This window comes from Tachypleus tridentatus, chromosome 6 (assembly GCF_004210375.1).
Source record: "Tachypleus tridentatus isolate NWPU-2018 chromosome 6, ASM421037v1, whole genome shotgun sequence".
Taxonomy (NCBI): Eukaryota; Metazoa; Arthropoda; class Merostomata; order Xiphosura; family Limulidae; genus Tachypleus; species Tachypleus tridentatus.
In genome coordinates, this window is record NC_134830.1 from 168,943,219 (window position 1) to 168,965,817 (window position 22,599).

A 22,599-nucleotide genomic window follows, 5' to 3' on the forward strand; every position below is an offset into this window, starting at 1 on the left:
CGTCAGATTGTGCATTTCTCTAATTGGTTGGAAATTATAGAAACCTGACATAAAAGTTGAAGGTTTGAATTTCGAGGAAATTTATCTGCGCTAGCTGTCCCTAATTTAGGAAAGACAGGCTAAAAGGAAGGCAGTCAGTCAACACCACTTACTCATGGCCTAGTATTTTACTGCCACATTACAAGGGCCCCACGGCTGAAGGCATTTTCGGTGATGAGGATTCGAACCTACGACCCTCAGATTGCGAGTCGAGCTTCTTACCCTCCAAGCCTATTAGGGCGTACAACTTGGAGCTCATATACATCAGAATATATAGAAAACGAAGACTGAAAAGTTTTTTTAATATTTACTTTTCAAATTAAGAAATTAAAATGTAAATTTGTTTGTTTTGTTTTTTGAATTTCGCGCAAAGCTACTCGAGGGCTATCCGCACTAGCCGTCCCTAATTTAGCAGTGTAAGACTAGAGGGAAGGCAGCTACTCTTCACCACCCACCGCCAACTCTTAGGCTACTTTTTTACCAATTAATGGTGGGATTGACCATCACATTATAACGCCCCCACGACTAAAAGGGCAAGCATGTTTGGTGCGACCAGAAATTGAACCCGCAACTCTCGGATTACGAGTCGAACGCCTTAACACACTTGGCAATGCCGGGCCGAAAATGTAAATAATAATAATAATAAGCAACATTCTTTTGCCATGTTAATTGAAACACTGAGAATAAAGATGTTTAATTAGGTTTTGAATGTAACACAGTAAAGGTCATGACATCAATACCTTTACCCTGCCATAGTGTAAGACGTAATTATAAACTTTTTCTAAAATGTTCACGTTTTCCTTTCCTGCCGTTAGTAAACAATTTGAATAAAATCAGTAAGATATAGTGGCTTTTTGTACAAATCTGTGTAAAAAGTAATTGAATTTTTTAACAACTTAATTTAAAATGTATTTCCCGAGAAAAGATAGAAACCGAGCTTCGATACCCGTGGTGAGAAGAGCACATATGTAGCCTATTGTGGCGCTTTATGCTTAAACCGCAAAACAACAACATAAAAATAATTTTAACGGAAAGTTTACAGGTGGCGAGGCCAGCGCCCTCAATAAAGTATCAAGTGGTTTCTCTTCCCCCCTGCTTATCTCTTCTTTAAGGAAATATTATACAACTTTATAAACTGAATTAATTAATGATAAAATAATTAAGGAAATAAATAAAATAAAAGTGTATATTTTTTTTCCAAAATCTGTTTGTGTTCTTGTAGAGTTTTACAGATAGGGAATTCATCGTCTTTAGTACTGACTTTTTTTTTCCGTGCTACTTACACACAGTCAAGACTTGTGTCCCACTTAGACTGTTTCTCATGGTGACGTTGTTGGAGATCTATTTTTGGTATTCTGGCAACATTCTCGTATTTAACTTTAGAAATGCCAGGGAGTTAACCTTTTCCTACATTTCATCTAGGACAACTAATAGTTTGGTTTGGTTTGCATTTCGCGCAAAGCTACACGAAGGCTACCTATGCCAGCCGTCCCTAATTTAGCAGTGTAAGACTAGAGGGAAAGCAGCTAGTCATCACCACCCACCGCCAACTCTTGGGCTACTCTTTTACCAAAGAATAGTGGGATTGACCATCACATTATAACGCCCCCACAGCTAAGCATGTTTGGTGTGATGGGGATTCGAACCCGAGACCCTCAGATTACAAGTCGAGTGCCTTAACCACCTGGCCATGCCGGAACCTGGAACATTCAATGGCCTATGTTATGAAAGTGGTAACGTTGTCGTTTCTATATATATATGCAGTTTTATTCTCTCTCAGCCTAAAGCATACTTTTTTCTTGGAAAGTTGTCTTCAGTGGGGAAAGTATTCAGAATTTCTTTAAAAAAGCACTAACACGTAGGACTTTTGTCCATTATTCTTCTTTTTTTGCTGGTGAAAATAAAGACTTATTTTATTTTATTTTATTTATATTACGTTCAGACCAGACGAGTCAAATATTCAGTTTAAACCCACGAATCTTTTTCTATTTGAATTATCTACGAGCTGGATAGTTCTCACCTGTTTGGTCAAAACATTCACTTGAGAATATTACATCATCTCTTATTAGATATAAAATGTTTTTATAATGACTAATTTTCTTTAGAGTTTGTAAAGGAGTATTTTCAACTTTTGAAACAATATTTTGAAAGAAACATTACTTTTTATTATTGCAGTTTGTTTCAAGGCAAAGCACTCTATGTAAATAAATTCCTTTATATAAAAACATAGTTTCTTTGTGAGCCATTGAACTATTGAATATTGTCATTAGAATTTTGCTTGTGTCAGGTTGAAATACATTTTAGAGAAGTTCAGATTGGAAAGATTATCATATTTTATTATCCCACGTTTAAAAAAGAATATATTTTTGTCCACAATATTCAGTTTACATTTTTCACATTTTTAATCAATGTAGTCCTTGTATATGTCACTAGTAAGTTAACAAATTTATAAAGCTGAAATATGGAGCTTTATTTCTAAAATAGATAGAGTGGAGCTGTGTAGCTTTGTGCTAAAAGGTAGCTGCAGCTAATCATTACAAGTAATTTAACAATATTGCACATTCCTAGTTATACTGGTATACTTAATTAGCTATAATCTTCGACAATTAATTTTAGCTCTTATCTATATAGATAGCTTATTAGAAGTTATTAATACTGTTTTGAATATATACGAGATGGGAAGATTGTTGGTAGAGGTAATCTAAAGACAGTGGGACACCACATTATTTTAGACTGACATAACAGTTTGATATCAATATTCTTCTGATTCCTGTCTTAAGCTTGTACAAATTAAGGAAATTATTTCTGTTAGTCAGAAGTCTTTACGACAAAAGTAGAAACTGGGAAATAATAGACAATGTCCCAGAACACTTTATAATTGTATGAATAAAAACATATTGTTTTATCTGTACATTTTTTGTCTGGGCTTTTATGTATATGAGATAAGAGTCTTTACAGTATGTGTCCGTGACTTGTTGGCGATAAATTAGAAAAATAAACAAAGTGCATACAATCCACTTGTTTTAAAACAATATGTTCAAAAATGGTACAACAATTCTTTACACTAAGGGAAATCACAGTTTCATAAAAACTTTAAATAATTCTCTTTTCTCGTCAAAAGTCTTTTTAGGCTGATTCAATTACGTAAACATTCACTTGACAATATCAACTGTTTTTCTCTATTTTGTTTATTACTTTATAATCTGCTATAGACTCATTAACATTACTCCTTGGGTTACTACAGTTGTATCAAGAACTTTAAATAATTGTCTCCTTTTCGTCAAAGTCCACACAGACGGGCTCAGTTACCCTTTCACAAGAAAAAATACATTCTCTGTTTTTATTAAACTGTGAAACTCACTTCAAAATATCACCTGTTACAGCTAATCACATACACGCTGGCTTACTTCATATATTCTATCTCTTCTGTTTCTGATTGAACCCTATTTTCACTTAACTTGCTTTCGCTCGGTTACCTATACAGTATATACATATATATTTTAGTGAAATGAAATAAATACATTCAAACGAAGTTAAGTAATGAACAAACAAAATCATGAGGAAGAACTTCGTTAAAAACAGCAAATCCCAACCTCTGATTAATTATATTATATTAAAAAATGGCTCGAAAACTTATGGTTATTATATATATATATATACCTTTTTAATTGAGACTTTGAATTTTCTACAACATAAAAGACGCTATAATGTACCAATAAACTTTTGGCGGGAAAAATACCAAATGTCCAAGTAACGTGACGCCTATAATATTAATAAAGCATTGTACAACAATCGGCTTGGCAAGACCAGATAATTAGGGCGCTCGACTCGCAATCTGAGAATTGCGATTCGAATTTCTACTCCACCAAACATGCTTACCCTTATAATCATGGAGGCATTATAAGGTTAAGGTCTATCTCACTTTTCTTTGGCTTTGGAACATTGTGGCCCAATCAAAGATGCGAGCATATTTTCCGTCTCCTCCTTATCATTGGGCTCCATCCTATGATGGCACAAATCACTATACTTTTCTTTTTTCGCATTCTTGATTTCTTTGGATAGTGCCAACAGTGTAATGATTTCTGTCGTTGGGCTAGTTTGTTTGTAGCTCTTCCAGCTGGTTATAGCATTGAGACCAAAGATCCGTACTTTTCAGACTTCTCACTAAATTCTTCGTTTGTCAGCACAGGCAGCTCATCTCTGGGATAAATCATTGCTAACCTATTCATTACAATTCTACAAGCTTTTCCGTGTCATATAGATCATTTACAGAATATGTTATCTTCATCCATGAGCTTTCTAACTGGAAACGTTAGTCTGTACACTCTATCTCCAAAATAGCTTTATGCCTCCCACCTTTAGAGGAAGTGATGGATACGTTGATGCAGTTGGAAGGCTTCATAAGTTGTTGAAGAATCCATGGCAAACAAATTGAAATAAAACTGGAACGCAGGAACATTTGTTCAGGTCATGTTGAGTTGAAATTTAAAGTGAGAGACTGACTGTAGCAAAAAATTTATATTGAATACTAACAGCCCACATTTAAATGCAAAGATTGAATGGATTCTAACTGATCAAGGGTAAAGCCAAATGTACGTTAACAGGGTCATAATGCTTGCTAGTGACATTGGCCTAGAAACTGATAAAGCAACACCTCTACGGGTTGATCCTCACCCATATAACATCTCTACATAGAACCTGTGGACTTCCCAAATCCAAGTTTTCTGTGAGTTTCCACTCAATCAGTTACCTTGCTGCTTTCTGTTGGCCTTGCCATACAACATAAACACCCATGCCAAACTCTGACACAGCTTCATTCCTAATTTATCATTCGGTTTTCATGTACAAAGTCCCATTCCAGTAAGAAGGATCAAGACTGTTAAAGTCCAACACAATTGAGCTGGCTCAGGTAACGCAGTGCATATTTTATCTTTGACTATTAGCCTTTGTCAGTGCTTTCATTGTTTTCATCTGGTATTTTCATCCTTTCACAACTTGTGTAACAGTAGCAGTACATTACAAATTACAAGATTTATCTACACTTGATGGTGTGCTTCAAACTGTATTCTTTATTTTGTAATTAAGCAACCTTAAGTGATTTTTCAGTGAAAATGTATGCTTATTTTTAAAATATTTCAGTTTACACGAGTGAACCTATTCCCATTACAACCAAATAAAACTCTGGGTATATCATTTGTTAAGACATCTAAATCATTAGCTGTGAATTTCAAGATTTACTGAAAATTTCACCCAGCCATTAATATTTTTAATTGTTCCAATTAAAAATTCCTTTCCTCTGCATAAAACCAATAGGTATAACTATGTTTTCATTCTCTCACTATACGTAATGTGAGTCTCTTTCTTACAGTTGTTTATTTCATAAACATTTCAGTGTAGAAACTGAAACATTCTTTTAGCATTTCCCAACAATATTTTCCAGATTATACATTAATTTCTAGTATCGGAATAAACTTACTTGTGCCAATGATTTTGTTGCTTGATTTTTTGTTTCTCATTTATTATTATCTTTCTTGTTTAATTTATTCTTGTGTACTAATATCTTTTTAAAACTCTCATGAACGACTTCGTATTATATATGTATAGTGTGTGTAATCTGCAAACGTGTATCTGCTTGCATACATGTATTACCATAGAGACTAGTAGATAGTACAACCCACTTAAAGCTACTGCACGGACCACTTTCATAAGGTTCGAGTTATCTGCTGAAGCTATATTTGGTAGTGATAATCGTGTCATCTAGAGGCCATTAAACTCAGCTTATTTATTCTTGATAACGAAAAAACCCACTTGAAGTAAAAATGTATCTCAGAACGGCTGGTATGGGTATTAACACGTTCAGTAATAAAACAGAAAACACTGTTTCATCTTTCCTAGGCCATCTTTATATTTCAGCTTATTTATATTTCAGGCTCCACAAATTATATAATCATAGAAAAAATTCAGATGAGTCGAGACCTTTGAAATAAAAGTTTATTTACTAAGATTACAATTCGTGTTGTTACAACTGTATTCCAATAAAAACTCAGGAAAAAATGGATTTCCTTGTCGATAATGTTCACCTAGTACCTTTTCCATGAAGATAAAAAAAAATCCAGTGAGTTCCAGAAGATATGCTAATTTCATGACTCAGCTAGATGATCAGAGTGATCTTCTTGAAACATTGTACTCTGTTTCTTATCAGGAATTTCACTCAGGAGCTGAGAAAGCAAGGGGATGAATCACACCTTCAATTATGGACTTTTAAGTCACATGATCATCCTAACTGTAGATGACTGAATGATAATTCTGAGATGTAATGCATGTATCACATACCAATACCATTTAATAGATTGGAAGCCACTTCTTTCATGTATATATCACATACTAATACCATTTAATAGTCTGAAAAGTATGAAATTCTATGTCTTTTCATGCCATTATCATGAAGGTAAATGACTGTCTTAATTGTCAAAGTGTAACAGCTATAAAATATAATCCACACATTCTACTAATCTTCACTATACAGTAGCTCAGAAAGCAAGCAGTGTTACATTCTTCCAAACTAATGACTGTTTCAACTGTGATGATCAAGAATAACTTTACAACGTTGTGCATAAATTGAACTACTAACTGTCTTTTAGTTCATAACCTCTTCACTACTTGACCATCCTAGCTTTTAAACAAGTGAAATTCACAAAACGTAGAGTATATTGTAGGCATCACTTGTTATCTTGTAAAGTAACAACTTTTCTTTTTAGTCATTAGGTGCTTGACCTTACGATTGCTTTAACTTTCAATAACCAAGCAGTAGCAGCTATACTGTTCTCCCTTGTTGTGTTTCTCTGTAAACAATTATCACATATGACATGTGTTCAGCCAAAATTAACAAATCTTCTAAGCACCTACTTGGTAGTCTGCATAATCTATTCTGCCAAACTATCAGAGTTGGAACGATAGGGTAAAGTGTGATTCTTTATCACACCGAACATATCTCACAATTCAATAAACAGTTAAATGTTGAAATTAGGTCCCTGATTCATGTGAATTTTTTTTGGTTCTTAAATTCTCTCACTTTGAGTAGGTCAAAGTATGCCTGTCACAAACTTTTACAGAGTTACATTCAAAACTTGATTAAACAAGTTTATTATCAAAGCATACTAGTAACGTTTACATGAAAAACATGGCTAATAAACCAAATTTTCATATTTTATAACTTTTACATTCTTACCTTTGTAACAAAGAATAAATCTTCAATCTTCTCTTTTATGAGAATTATAACATTTGTCCAGTAATTTATTTACCAATCCTCTCTGAAGTATGAAATACAATGCAGCATAGATATTATTAAAACAAGGCTTTAATTTTTGTGGCCTTCAATCTTGTATGTTCACAAACCATAAACTGAAAAAAAAAAGACCAGGTTGCTACATCTAACTTTTTTTTTTTATATATAAATTGCTAGTAGTTCTAGTTGACGTTTTATACTATATTATTTATAAACAATAGGAAAACAAAGTTTCAGTCTATCAAATGGTGGTATTACATTTGTTATAGCACAGAGTAATGTATATTTTTCTCATGATCATCAGATCTACAAATTAGGAAATTATCTTAAGGTTGTTATGACATATGCGTTTGCTTGCTTAAAGTTAAACTCAGAGCTACACAAAGGGCTATCATTGTTCTAAATATTTATGATGGGTATCAAAACCTGGTTTCTAGCATTGTAAGTTTGCATACATTGAGCTGTGCAACTGTGGGTACGACATACTTATGGAACCAATTGAATTACAATACTTATAAGAAATTCCTTGCTTTCTGGACTTTATTACTCTGTGTTCTTAGGGTCATTTTTTAAGTAAATATAAATTGCCTAGAGTTGTAGTACCATTAGTACAAAAACGTAGGCTAAATTAATTTGGAACCAACAGAAAATAAAAATCAAAGGTCAGTACTATTTTTCATGTTTTTTCATGTGTATTCTTTATTTACTTTTATTTTATTAGTACACTTACGATAGTCAGTCCTAGCATATTGACTAATGGATAAGCTTTACCTCACTTCTGAAGCAGCCAATGGGAATGGCTTCTTGCAGTCTCTTGTGGTGAGCCAGGGCTAATCTTTGCAAAAAAAAAGATTAAGCAATTTTCTTTTGGTGATTATCCTGTTCCAGCTGGTTTTTCCTTTGGGTGGCACACACCTTACAGCATTCACACCTGTAATTACCTTGATTTATTCACAGTCAGAAGAATTACCATTAACGTTAACAGAAGTGTAGGATACACTTGGGTGTCCTCCAGTCTTTGTCTTGTGCAAAGTGTGAAGTATTTCTTACTGCAGAGTGCTGGCTAGAGTTGAACCATAATTAGAGCTCATCCTAGGTCAAAATTCTTCTGTTACTTATCTAGAAGCTATTGAATCATTTACTTTGGCATCCATCTGCTAGTAGAGTCTTCTACATCATGGATTGTATTCACTATAGCTGAACTGCATGGTTTCAACTCACAAATGATGTTCAGGGTCAGGATTTCACACAAACAAACAGTTTCATGAGATCCAACAATTGTGTTGCTAGCTTTAATAAACTGGTTACAAATCAGTATTCATATTATGCAAGAAAACAAAGAAATTACATCACAAGTTGAGACAAGTCTCTCACCATTACTATTTTATCTAAGTCCATTGAGACTCCATCTTTTACCACAACTTGACCAAGAAATTTGATCTCTTTTCAAATGAGTGAACATTCTCCTAGTTTCAGTTTATTATTCATTGGAATGCTATCTTCAGATTCACTGACATGGACTTGAAAGTTTGGCTAAGTAACAAAATATCAATAACATAAACCAGGAATATCTCCCATTGCAGTTCCTTGGGTGCAAGCTCCATCAGCATAACGTGGAATTCATATAAACCATCCCTCATGCTAAAAGCAACACTGGGTTTGTTTTCATGGTTCAACTCAGGTTGTTAATATCCAGATGCCATACATAGGGTTTTGACCTAATAGAAGCTTCCTAACAAGTCCATACAATAATTTTTTTCCAGTAAAGGAATGGTGTTAAAGCAAGTTATCATTCACCCATCTTAGATCAATACAGAACATCTTGGCAATAACTGCTGTAGATGACTAATCACTCTCTGTAAGTTGTATGATTGTGTTGTAGCATTCACTACAGTTGTTGAGATAATGTTATCCATGAATACAGTAGTCAATTATTTACACCTTATATATGTAAGTTTCTTTCAACATATCACAGCAGCAAACACCACCAAAGCTGGAAAGAAAATCCAAATTATTTTACAAATCTGCTGGACAGTATTGACTGATAAAATAATGCTGTGAATGGGTTAAATACTGACCACATAAAATGCAAAAAACATTTTAATATCTAAAGATTACATTTTGTAAAAACATTTTTTTATTAAATACATTAGTCTTAAAATGTTTAAAAGTACCTAGTTATGAAAATAATATAAGATATCACACTGTAGTCAGTACTGTTGTAACATAAAATTTTTATTATATAAATATGCATATCTACATCAGCAGGACATAACAATAAAAAATTACAAGAAATGGCTCAATATATGTGTGAAAAACTGCGTATGTCATGAGTTCAAATCATTGTCATTTATGTGCATTTAAAAGCAGATTATGCTGTTAAAATTCTGTTGTGCTAAAATCTTTGCCCTAAATCCTACAAAACAGAAACAACTGCATAAAATATAAAAAAATTTAAATATAACCATACTTGTAACCTGGTTATGCCTCAAAAACATATTTGAACTCTACAACAATTTGTGGAATAGAGGATTAAACATAAATTAAGCAAAGCATAAAAAAAAATGTCAAAGTCATAAAAACTTAATGGGAAAGACAGTAGAGGTACTGTTGTAAAGACAAAAATGGTTTATTTGTATTGACTGTAGCAAGTTTGACGATGAAAAAATAAAAACAAATACAGAGCACAGACATTCAGAAAGACAGAGAAAATAGAAATATTTGGGAAACTGTACAGAATTTACTACAGTATATATCTTTGTCTAGTATAACAGCACACCAACTCTGTCAAAACAATAACTTAGTTATTTTCTTCATCAACCCTTTGAATCCCAGGTCACTTTAAAGAAAATATAACCAATAACATGTTTAGAAACTCAACAATATCAACATTACAAAATCAGCTTCAAATTAGAAATGTCACCTGGCACAGTATCTTTTGGTTTATGCCACATTGAATGTTAAATTAGATGAAAGCATTGTGTCATTGACAACAACTGATGTAGATGGACAACTGGAAGTGATGAACACCAGTGATTAATGTTTTCTTTGGCCTAAATTCAGCAGCAGTACAATGGTGATTATTAATCAATTTGATGAGTGTAATGTAGAGCAAGAACTAAATGGTAAACATACAATGCAAACTTCTGATTGCATCAACATTTTGGCTAGTCAGTTTGAAAGCATTAACAAACTTGCTGGCAGGGAGAGATGCTGAATAAATATACAGCACAAAATATGATATCATATTACAGGTTACCATGATCATATATATATATATGTATGTATATACACATTCCCACATACATAAGTATAGTACATAAAAGCTGTCTTGAAGCTGTAACCTGGGACATCAGAATTTACATAACATGCACATATTATTCAAAATCGTCACCCTTTCTTTAACAAAGAAATCTCTTCCTTTCAGAAATCTCTCTTTTATATCTTGTCCTTCAAGTTCAACTTTGCATAACACTTTGGATTGTATCCTTCTCGTTAAAAATGAAGACACTGGTTAATAAATCACTTCCCTTTTTTTTTTTTTTTTTTCTTATGGAGAGTACTGAACATATTACTTGTTTGTGCAGTTCAGAAACATGAGGTAACAAAAACGTCACTTTGGAACATGACACAAGCTCTGAGCACTGTACCTGTTGGATTTTAATGGTACACACAAGAACTTGGCTCAAGTTATTGATATATGGGGAACTTGATCATGAAATGTTAAATAGTTATTCAGTGTGAAACTGGTAATGATTTTTAACCCCACATTGTACTTGAGGGTCCACATACTTTTTAATTAATTGTACAGTCCTAATCACTTTTGTATATTTCATTGTTTATGATGACATAATGATTACAAAGTCATTGGCAATGCACTTAAGACTCAAAAAAATGCCAGGATGTCATCGCTTGTGCTATTTGAAGTTGATGTTGTAGCACTGCTGTTGACTGCTGTTGTGTTGGTTGTACTTCCTGAGGTTGTGCTAGAGTTTCCACTAGTGCTTATCTCAGGAGGATCAAGATAACATAATAGCTCCATGGGGTCCACTACACTTTCTGGTAGCAACTGAAAGAATAATGAATCTATTCTGTACTGTGCTGAACATTGAACACTACAATAAAATACTTAAATCACCTATAGTGTACTCTAGGAATTCAATGCATTTGATTACATCCAAATATGGATTCACAACTCAGAGTAAAATGTGTTACAAATTATTCTACATATATTATAAATTGCAGAAAAATATGAAATATTATAACACTGTATTGGGCAATATTATTATACAATAATTTATATAATTTAAAAAGAAAAGAACTTGCAAATACAGCTTAAAATTGGGGTTGGGAAGAATAGATGCATTTTATAAAAATGTATTTTAATAAAGTTGTATGCATTGTTTTCTTGGCTATAATATGTAATTTTATAACATGCTTTGGAATAGTTAGATTTGGTCTAAATGTGGTTGTGATGTATGGAAGTAGACAGATTTACAAAACAAAGTTTTGATTTCAAATTTCTATTCTTTATCAAAATGAGAAAAGAAATAAATCTTTATATTCTTAACTAGCTTCCAAATAAATTCATCTAAACACATCAATACTCACATTAAGTCCTTCCTGACCTTGACCTTCACCATCAATAACAGCAGCAGGGTCAAAATTGAGGTCACTGAGGTCAGCAGTATGAGAAAGTGAGTTATCATTGGCCACAGAAGGCTGACTATTGGGTGGGTTTGAATTACTGTTGCTGTTATTGGCTTCAATGCTGTTTCCGTGAGTTCCAACAGATGGTGGAGGAATGCTTGGAGGACCTCCATTACCAGGGGTGTGAGGAGTATGTGGGGTATTGGGACCATGCTGCATCATGCCTTGGCTTTGTGTAGATGATGGGGTAAGAGGTGCATTCTGTTGGTAGTTGGATGACTGGTGACCTTGGGTGGCCCCAAGAGTAGAAGCAGAAGTGGCTGGATGAGACATCTGTTGGCTACTTTGATCATGTATACCAGGAGGGTACATTTGCTATAAACAAAAGAACCATGTACATTTAAAGTTATTATATATATGATTACTGGTTCTTACTAATCTATGGTCATACCTAACAAGCCAACTACAATATAATGACATACCTGATAAGCTAACTACAATATAATGATATGTCTAACGAGCTGACTATAACATAATGACACATCTAATGAGCCAACTATACCATAATGGTATACCTACAGAGTCAACTACATCACAATGGCATACCTAGTAAGCCAACTGCAATATAATGACATACCTAACCAGCCAACTACAATGATATACCTTTCAAGCCAACTACATCATAATGGTATACCAAATAAGTCCATTATGTTATAATGATCTACTTTAGTAAGGTTAACTTAATTCTTTAAAACAAAAGTAATTTCTCCATTACTGACATATAAATTCAGAACTTCTTGGATTAACTGAAAGACAAGTATATATTTTGAGTACTAAAATTCACCTTGGTTTTAAAACAATCCTCAAACTACTAATGTGCACACTGTCAAATGTACAAAATCCTTCTCTTCTATACATTTTATAAACAGGTAGATTTGATATGTTCAAAGTTCAGGCCACTAACAAATGCTCAGAACAATATGAAGTGAGACCACAAAAATGCGACTGTAGAAACAATAAATCAATAACAAAAACAGTAAAATACTTACCTGATTTAGTGACTTTTCCATTGCAACAAGAGGGTCTAAAGAAGCAACACTGTCATTGAGACGTGAAAGTGGACTTCCGTAGTCTGAAGAAAATTCATAATTTCCATTCATTCCTCTATAATTCATGCCATTTGGAAGGTTGTGGCCATTGGTAATTGATCCATTAGCTATTGCTGAAAATAAAAATAAAGTAGGAATATTACATTAAAAGTGTTGTCATCATTTCAGAATTAATATACAACACTTTTAGCCATCGAAACACTGTTTGATAAAGCCTTAAATTTTTCTTTTGAAGAGAAAAAGGGAATGTTCAAACTTTTCAATTCTGAAACTGCATTTAAACGATGCAAAACCTAATTACAGTATTTTCAAGATACTATCTCAGTAAATTAAAGCATACAAAGTAATGAATAAAAACCCTATAACCTGAGAGCTTTTGAAAGATGGACCTTCCTTCTTCTGAACGTCATGCGTATAAAGTAATTTAATTCAACTTCAGTTACATTAACCACATTACTTCCCTGACTGAACTAATGAAGTATTATCATTAACTACTGTTTATTAAAATTAAAAATACTTTCTATTTCATGTTAAATCAGTTATATTCGACAAGATTAATATGTATGATTACCAATCAAGTAGTTTTATTTTCTAAAAGATTATGCAAAATGACAAATTCTGAGAAGAAATTTTATCTATCTTCAAAAAAGTCTGAAAAAATTTATGAATAAGTAATAAATTAGTTTTTGTAGGTTTATGCAAAAAAAGTATAAATTAAAAACTCCAAGTGTGTAAGTATTAAATACTTGAAATGTTTCTCAAGAATATGAATGAGATGTAAATATTTTTAATCAAATGTGTACTTTGTGCCCATCTGTTTTTGTCATAAAATCTACAAGCCTGTTATATACAAAAAACAAACATATGTGTTAAGAGAGTATTTGTACTCGACATATGTTTGAGAACTGCTAAAATCAGTTTGAATCAGACCCTGACAAGTCAGAGTACAGGGTAGAGTTTCTATGAAAAATAAGAAGCTTTAGACCATTGTGAGGTTTTCATACTGCATTTGCATAGCATCTAAAAATCACATTTTTTTTAGCATCCCTGTACATTTTTTCTGGTATTTACTCTTCTTTACCATGAACTGTTACTAAATAAGCAATGCAAGGTAAAAAATCAACAGCTGATAACTCTGACATCAAATACTTAGTACCAGTTGAAAGGCACTCCAAAACGGTTTTGGCTTGTATACTTTTGGTCTAACCCATGCATGTAGGGTTAAAATATTGTTAATACTTTTGACAATTGGCCTCTAGTTAAACCTCTAGAATTTATCTATTTATAGTGTGAGTAAATATTACCTCTTCTTGCAAGAATGTTTGAGAAGAATCTGTAAAGTTCAATCTAGACAAGGTTAAGCAATCAGTAAATAGAATGTTATATGCATACAAACATTGGGATTAGGTTAGTTGCTCTGGACAGAATTTGAAGTCCATTTTAATTATTCAAAAGATTTCAAGGTAAAAAATGGCACAACTGTGAAGAATGTAAATATTTCTTCTAAATACATATTTTTTTAACTAATAGAATTTTCAATTGACTGTTTTAGAAATGTCAACTTACACTGCATATCTGGAGGAGGCATGGCAGAATAGGGTGATAATGCTTGTCCCACTTCCCACATACTTGTTGTTGGCATTGTCATGCTACCAGGAGACATTGCTTTAAATTTCTTTTGAGCAGCACATGGATCTGAGAAAGAGAAAAAAAACCTACTTAGCATGAAAAAATAAAGTTAAAGTTGTCATTGATATAAAACATTCCATCAAAGGTTAAACATATCTATTATAAGAGCAATTGTAAGCATGTGAAAACTTCAAAAAACAAGATAATGAAGTAAGCTAGATTTGCTTCAAATTCAAAGTTTTATCATTTTAATGGATACTTTTATCTCTTCCACCAAAACAATGCATGTTTCAGTTCTTTCTATGTCTGTCAAACTAATCACTGGCAGAAGTTTACAATTTTAAAGTCTTATTACAAAGGAGGAAAATTTCCCTGTCAAAAAATATTTAAACATTCTGCTTGGAATTAAAAGAGTTCTTAAACATTTTTTTAAAGATTAGTTTACTTCAAGACAAGATCGACACTTGACTAAAATAATGAAACCGTATCCTATATTTCCCTAATTAATACTGGTGCAAATGAAAATTAATCATCTTTCAAAAAATTACAGAACATTACAAGTAAGATGTTTAGTTTGAAACTACAACTACTTATACAGTTTGTAACATTAAATAACTTGTTTATTTTTAGAATGTTTGCAAAAAGCTAAACAAAAAATTAATTACACATAGTGAATTCTAATTCTGAGCTGATAAACCAGGTACTCAACAGCACCTATTGCCAACCATTGTGGTACTCTCTGATTTAATAGTGTGATTCAAAGTGAATGTGCTACAAATAGGTTTATAGCAATATCAATAATAAACTTTAATTTTGAGTTTACTCTAAAGTTTAAAAATATCAAATACACTTGGGTTTCTAGAATTTGTTCTGAACAGCTTGCAACAGGCTATCTTTTGTTTAGAATGTTTTACCAGTTTCTCAGTCAGTTTATTTCTTAAATAACTGTTTATCTTGATGAGTAGTATTTTAAACTTTAAAAACTTGTTTAAAAGTAAACAAAATTAAACAATAATTCAATTTAAGTTCATAAACACAGTTATTATACACATATTTTTCATACTTTAAAACTTGTTTGTTTATTTTTAAATTTTGCACAAAGCTACACGAGGGTTATCTGCACTAGTTATCTCTAACTTAGCAGTGTAAGACTAGATGGAAGGCAGCTAGTCATCACCACCCACTGCCAACTCTTAGGCTAATCTTTTACCAATGAATAGTGTGATTGACCATCACATTATAACAGCACCATGGTTGAAAGGGCGAGAACATTAGGTGTGACAGGGAATTCGAACCACAACCTTCAGATTATGAGTTGAGCACCTTAACCACCTAGCCATGCTGAGCTACTTAGAAACTTCGAACTCTTATTGTTTTTAAAATACATACCTTGGTCATGTTCTTGTTTTGAAGAGACGGGTTTCCAACTAGCAGTGGCCTCCATTGTTACCTCATCTATCTCAGAATTACTAAGGTTTGTTATGATGGCCCATATATACTGATCTACCTCTAGGCCTTCAAGATATGCAGTTTTACTTAAAAAAAAAGAAGGAAAGAATGAATATTACTATAAAAACTGTTTGAAATTGAAAAAAAAGGAGTTATAACTACACTGACAAAAAGTTTAAAGTCTACAAGAGTTTCACATTGAATATTTGTTTCTATAACATATTGACTAATTATGCATCATTTTACAAGATGATTCTACATTGTTAGCAATTCAATTCTTAAGGTGCAATTTTTGACAAAACAAGCCCTTATTGTTAAATTATACATATATTGACAAAACAGGCCCTTATTGTTAAATTATACATATATTGACAAAACAAGCCCTTATTGTTAAATTATACATATATTGACAAAACAAGCCCTTATTGTTAAATTATACATATATTATCTTACTTGCAGATTGGACACCTCCAAGCTCCTCTTTCACAATTCATTTGGAGGTAGGATTCAAGATCAAAACACTATACAAGAAAAATAGATACTATAAAAAACTATCAAGATAAAAATAGTATGCAACGTCAATCACTGGAAAGTTAGGAACAATAATATATGTAATTAGCATTTTATTTAGCAGAATCTGAATAGTATGTTAGAAAACACTATTTAAGTAAAATGTATGCATCATAAACATTTTCAAGATGGCAGTAACACATTATAAGCAATGTTTTTGCAAAATATACAATTCGAGCATTGTGTATAATTAAACATCATTTCAAAAATATGTTTTAATTGAATTTCTGTAATGCAATATCTCATATAAACTAAAATAGTATTTTCTGTAATTTTAACAATGTATACATGCATACTTATATTAAAGACTGAAAATAATTATACATAGACAGACAGAAAATGTTAAAAGTAATATATACTTTCATTTGAATTTACCAAATCTCAAAATGTTTCAGAATAAAAAATGAATATTACATAACTGCCAAAACGTTTTAAAGAATTTTAATTTTTAATATGAAAATAATATGTAATGTTTAACTGATAAGTTACAAACCCTTTGGTCGGACAAAATAAAACATAGTAGCCTAAGGTATCTAATATTACAATTAGATTATATGGAATTTCTTTACTTTTTATTTTTGAAGGCTCAGCTATTTATATTTAAAATTACCAATTAAGTTGTACATAATTATTAATGTTACTAATCTGCATATTTTAGATTGCAATAAAAATAATTTGTATTCCATAACATTTAAGTAGTTAACATTGAGGAATTTAGTTACAATGTTATGGTACATAGGTTTTGAACTTGCAATTCTAAGAACTAGATTTATAAGTACTGATTATTCTTTTTTTTGGGTAATTATTATTTTAGCTTCATTAATTATCTTACCATTGCTGGATGATTTTATGCATCACCAAAATAAAAGAAGAAAAAAGGTAGTCTTCATATCATCTTTGTTTTTCATTCAGAGTATAATACATAGCTAGGCACTAATAATGCACTTTTATTATATAACTGTAAAATGTTCGTGAACTTAAGAAATTTCAGGTGGTTAAGTCAAAATGAAATAATAATCTTTTAGCACATTAAATGCTGTTAGTGCCAGTCTAACCTGTATATGCTTACAGTCTTGCCCTCTTGCAGGCAATGTAACCCTTTTAAAGGTAATTGGACACTTGAGTGATACTTTGATAGCTGTCTCTTCTACAACATCTTCACCATTCATTGTATTATTTGTTGCTGTTACACTGTTAAAGTTTCGTTTAATTTTAGAAATACAATGCTCTGCTGGAAGAAGTCTGTTCCGTAGAAGTCCTTGAAGTACTGAGCGCACTGTTGGTCGGTGTACGAGATGTAACAGAAATAAGTGTGACTGCAGAGAGTAAAAGTGAAAGAAATACATATCAGTGATTTATTAATCATAAACACTTTTATGTATAATGTATTCAAACATATCCAAAATCACAGATGAATATATAAGTAAATATGCATCTTCCTTTTAAGGACGATATGTATAATTTGTGCATTTTACTGAATTAAACCTTTCACAACAGGCTCAGTATAATATATGAGTTTGTGTTCACATTTGCACATGTGAAATATTTGCACTATAGCTTTTGATACAACATGTGTATCTTCACAAAACATGGTAGACTTTTGGTAAATATTACATTTTCTTGTACACAGAAATTCAGATTTTTTTTAATGAAATATTTTTACTAGTTTGAACTTGGTTGTTACTGGACATAGGTTACTAAGCCTTTTAAAATTTCTCACGTGGAGGATATCGAATAATATTTGTTTGAGGTTTCAAATAAACAGTTGAATAATAAAAAAAATCATAAATAACTATTCTGATATCATAGAATATCATTATAATTTAATAAGCTTAGTAACTAAGACTTGTTTAGGTTTAAAAAAATATGAAACTTTGAGCAGACTAAAGATACAATATACCTTCTTAATATCTTGGTTCAAAAGAATGTGGTAGCCTTTTCACAGATTAAATGACTGAGAAAACTCCTTTAAGGGCATTCTAAGCTTTTGATTGGCTATTCAGGTATCATATATTTAAAGTAAATGTGTATAAGGGACCATTTCCAAATATAGAACAAGGTAAATGGGGTCAGTACATAAGCCATATCTCAAAAAAATAAAAAACAATGAGGATCTTATTTTATATTCTAGCTTGTTAATATTAGTAATTTGTTTCTTATTTGTATTAAGCTATAGGCTTAGAATTTTGGTATTTATAAAAATCTAATTTTAAACAGTGTTGCATTGAATATACCATGTAACACATTAAAATCTATATTTAGGTGTGTTCTTTTAATATTTAGTTTTAAATTGAAAAATTAACTCACATATAATTTTAAAGTTTGAATTATAATCTACAATTTGATTCCAAACTTATTGACACAATTCATAAAATAGTGCTTCAATAAAATTTTGAATGCAAATAAACAAATGCAATGAAATGACCTTTGACCCCTGATCTGTTGTGAAAGGATTAACTAAATAATATAGAAGTAAGTCAAGTATATACCAGTTAAACTAAGAATTAAGTTTAATGGGTTTAAATCTGACTTTGTACTGTCTTGTTAAAAAATGCCATTGCCTAACCTAAGTTGTCCTGTTTGGTTCTCCATTCTCATTTTCATTAATTTCAAATTTTTAATGTAAATGTATGCCTTTAAAGTATCTACTTTACAGTAAAATCGTACCAAGTATGGACACACAAATTAAATTTAGCATTTATCATCACTTCATTTAACAATAACACAATGTAACAACAAAAGTAATTTTACAATAAGAAATATGTTTTCCACGCTAATAAAATGTTCTATTTATATCAAAGGCTCAACAGTTACTCACACAACAACAAGCTGTGACTGTAATTTGTATTGTGTTTCGACCTGGCTGGCAAACATCTTTCAGGTACAAAGGTTTGTGAGACGTCTTATTCTCTCCTCTATCTATGGGTACTGGAGTAGCATTCACAGACACTTGCACCGATGCTGGCCAGTTAGTGTTCATCTGTCGGTCTTCATGGTGAAAGCACTTCAACTGTAGCTCCAGGTCAGATCTCCACATCAGTGTTTGGTAGACAGATGGCTTCAGTTGGAAGAAGTGATTACTAACAGCTAAGTTGTGTTCTAATCTGAAAGGAGGCAAGATAATCCCATCCCTGACAGGAAATGTCAGCCTCAGTTCATCGTCTTCTGCAATACCACATTAAAATACTATGATTAATCTGATAAACTACAAAAAAAAGAAAACGTGATTCTCTAAAAAAAATGATATTAGAGTTATTAAGTTTTAGTTATGACCAAATGAAAAATTTTTAACTTTCAACAGCTCTATGGATTAGTTTTAGTGATTCATCGAACCAATGCTATTAGATAAATATAAATTGTAACAATGATATTAGAAAGTATGCTCTATTATTCACTACAAGCATGTAAAAGTGAACAAACATTAATAACAAAATTTCACAAAATTATGCACTATAAATAAATACAACATTATTTGAGCCCTCGGGTATAAATAAATTGTATAACTTTTCCGCCCTTTATGAATCTTTTCAAACCTTTTTTCTTGTACAATTACAATAATAAGGCAATAAACTCACTTGATGGAGGTATTTGTGGTTTGATGTCTTGATATGATGGTTTTATGTCACCTGGATTTGGTGATATATAGGGAGGTATGCTGCTAGAAGCTGGTGTTAATGGTGGAGTTGGGTTTCCAGGAATTGGTGAATGTTGGTAGTTGATGTTTCTCTGAAATTTTTATTAGCAGGAAAATAAACAAGTGTTAAATCTTAGAAAAAACAACATTTTATTCACAATTTTTTTAATAACATCATATTAAATTCTAAGTTTTTGCTGTTTGCACACTAAAACACCATTTTGACAAGATCACCTTAACTAGTATATTAGAAAAATGTATATGGCAAAAGATTATAAAGGCTGAATATTAGATTTAAATTCCATGATGTGCTCTAAATTGACTGTGGATTCTATGACAATGCTGTGTTAATTTAATTTGTTCTTGGTGTGTTAATATCCTGTAATTTTAACAGAATGGTTTAAATAGTATTCAAAACACCACTTTTAAACTAATAACCATTAACATAAAAATATATAATTTAACATTACTCAATGTGATAACTTTCACCTCACAGTAAACCTCATTTTTAGGTGATTCACTCACCTGAAAGTTCTGTGGCCCCATGTAATGATTTCCATATAGTGCCTGTTGAGAGACTCCATTTATATTGTTCTGTGTATAATAATGTTCCTGTTGAGGTGTATATACTGGTGCCTGAGGTCTCATAGATGGTCGCATCTGTTGTTGAGGAGGATAGCCACTAGATGGGAGGTGCTGCTGTTGTATAGAGGGTGGACACTGAGGAGGTTGTTTTGGATACTGTACTCCCTGACCTCCAGGACACTGCAAAAAAAAAAAAAAAAGAATGTTTTACTAGTAAAACAGAATGATAAAACAGTGCTTACATAATATCAAATAGTGTCTAACTTAACTGCTCTACCCATAATATTAGAGTTTTGAGGAAACATGAAGCAAAGCTGATGAGTTGTACTAAAAATAGTGTAACTTAAGGATAAATTTATGTTTATGATAAATAGGTTGATATATCCTTCTTGCTAACACTTGTTTTAACTATTATCACAAAAAAACTCATAAATACACAGTTAACAATGATTTTTCCTTTAGCTAAAAACGTTTAACCCATAATTTGTAAATGAACATTCAGGCTTGCTTACTTGAGCTGTGTTATATGGTTGTTGAGAGATAGGCCCATACTGCTGTATACTTTGGCCATACTGATGAGCCATAACAGTACCATACTGTGCTTGTCGTTTCTGAACCATGTATTGTGATGGATTAGGGTATGGGGTTGACCGAGCACGGGTCTGGTGTCCCATTGCAGGAGATGGCAATGGATACATGTGTTGTCCAGATCCTCCTATATTTTGCACTCCTTGCATTCCACTTTTGTTCACTCCAACTGACCCATTCATAGCTATCTGGGGATTCATGGTATTAGCTGTGTTTATTGCAGAAGAATTGATGGGAATCATGGATCCAGACATTGATGACATAGGCCCTCCCACAGTATTATTCATGTGGTTGCTCATGTGATTCGCCATTGATGGCCCTGAGGGCATTTGCTGTGGGCCTGGTGGACCATATCCTTGCTGAAATTGTTGGCTTGTCATGTTTTGCATCTGTGGATAAAAGTAAAACTCTGAAAGACGTTTCCTTCCAAAAATGTGTAAAAAAACGAAAAATCTCACTTTTTGTTACAACTCTGCTAAGATATTTTGTTTTGCAGAATAAACTTAAATGTAGACTTTAGTTATGATCTTCCAACATGCATATCTACTTTTAACAGACAACCTTTTACAGCAGTACTAAATTTTACCTGTTATCTAATAATTACTGACACATTTTGCAAAAACTTCAGGCCAATGGCTTTAAGAGAAACTGAAGAAGGCCAGCAAAAAGTTAACTAGTCACTTACAAACTGAGTCTTTTAAAAGGGAGAGAGAAAAACTGAAGAAGGCCAGTAAAAGTTGACTTGTCACTTACAAACTGAGTCTTTTAAAAGGGAGAGAGAGAAACTAAAGAAGGCCAGTAAAAAGTTGACTTGTCACTTACAAACTGAGTCTTTTAAAAGGGAGAGAGAGAAACTAAAGAAGGCCAGTAAAAAGTTGACTTGTCACTTACAAACTGAGTCTTTAAAAGGAAGAGAGAGAAACTAAAGAAGGCCAGTAAAAGTTGACTTGTCACTTACAAACTGAGTCTTTAAAAGGGAGAGAGAGAAACTGAAGAAGACCAGTAAAAGTTGACTTGTCACTTACAAACTGAGTCTTTAAAAGGGAGAGAGAGAAACTGAA

General features: G+C 32.2%; 1 protein-coding gene and 1 long non-coding RNA gene across 6 annotated transcripts in view; both read right to left on the reverse strand.

The window, feature by feature from the left end:
* Nucleotides 1-1,114: 1,114 nt before the first annotated feature.
* Nucleotides 1,115-4,855, reverse strand: LOC143254413 (uncharacterized). The gene is made up of 2 exons (XR_013030186.1): nt 3,700-4,855; nt 1,115-3,515 (listed from the first exon to the last, which is right to left on the reverse strand). It is a non-coding gene; the product is annotated as an uncharacterized LOC143254413 (long non-coding RNA).
* A 4,686-nt stretch (nt 4,856-9,541) lies between these two features.
* LOC143254415 (zinc finger MIZ domain-containing protein 1-like) overlaps nt 9,542-22,599 on the reverse strand; it is a 156,995-nt gene continuing 143,937 nt past the window's right edge. For all 5 annotated transcript variants that reach the window (XM_076509535.1, XM_076509536.1, XM_076509541.1 and 2 more), the window contains 11 exons: nt 21,463-21,927; nt 20,891-21,130; nt 20,307-20,457; nt 19,550-19,896; nt 17,787-18,047; nt 16,615-16,682; nt 16,102-16,247; nt 14,650-14,778; nt 13,024-13,196; nt 11,936-12,349; nt 9,542-11,393 (listed from right to left, as the gene is read on the reverse strand). In XM_076509535.1, coding sequence (XP_076365650.1) covers nt 11,211-11,393; nt 11,936-12,349; nt 13,024-13,196; nt 14,650-14,778; nt 16,102-16,247; nt 16,615-16,682; nt 17,787-18,047; nt 19,550-19,896; nt 20,307-20,457; nt 20,891-21,130; nt 21,463-21,927 — 2,577 coding nt within the window. In that variant the 3' untranslated portion in view covers nt 9,542-11,210. The remainder of the gene's footprint in view (nt 11,394-11,935; nt 12,350-13,023; nt 13,197-14,649; nt 14,779-16,101; nt 16,248-16,614; nt 16,683-17,786; nt 18,048-19,549; nt 19,897-20,306; nt 20,458-20,890; nt 21,131-21,462; nt 21,928-22,599) is intronic.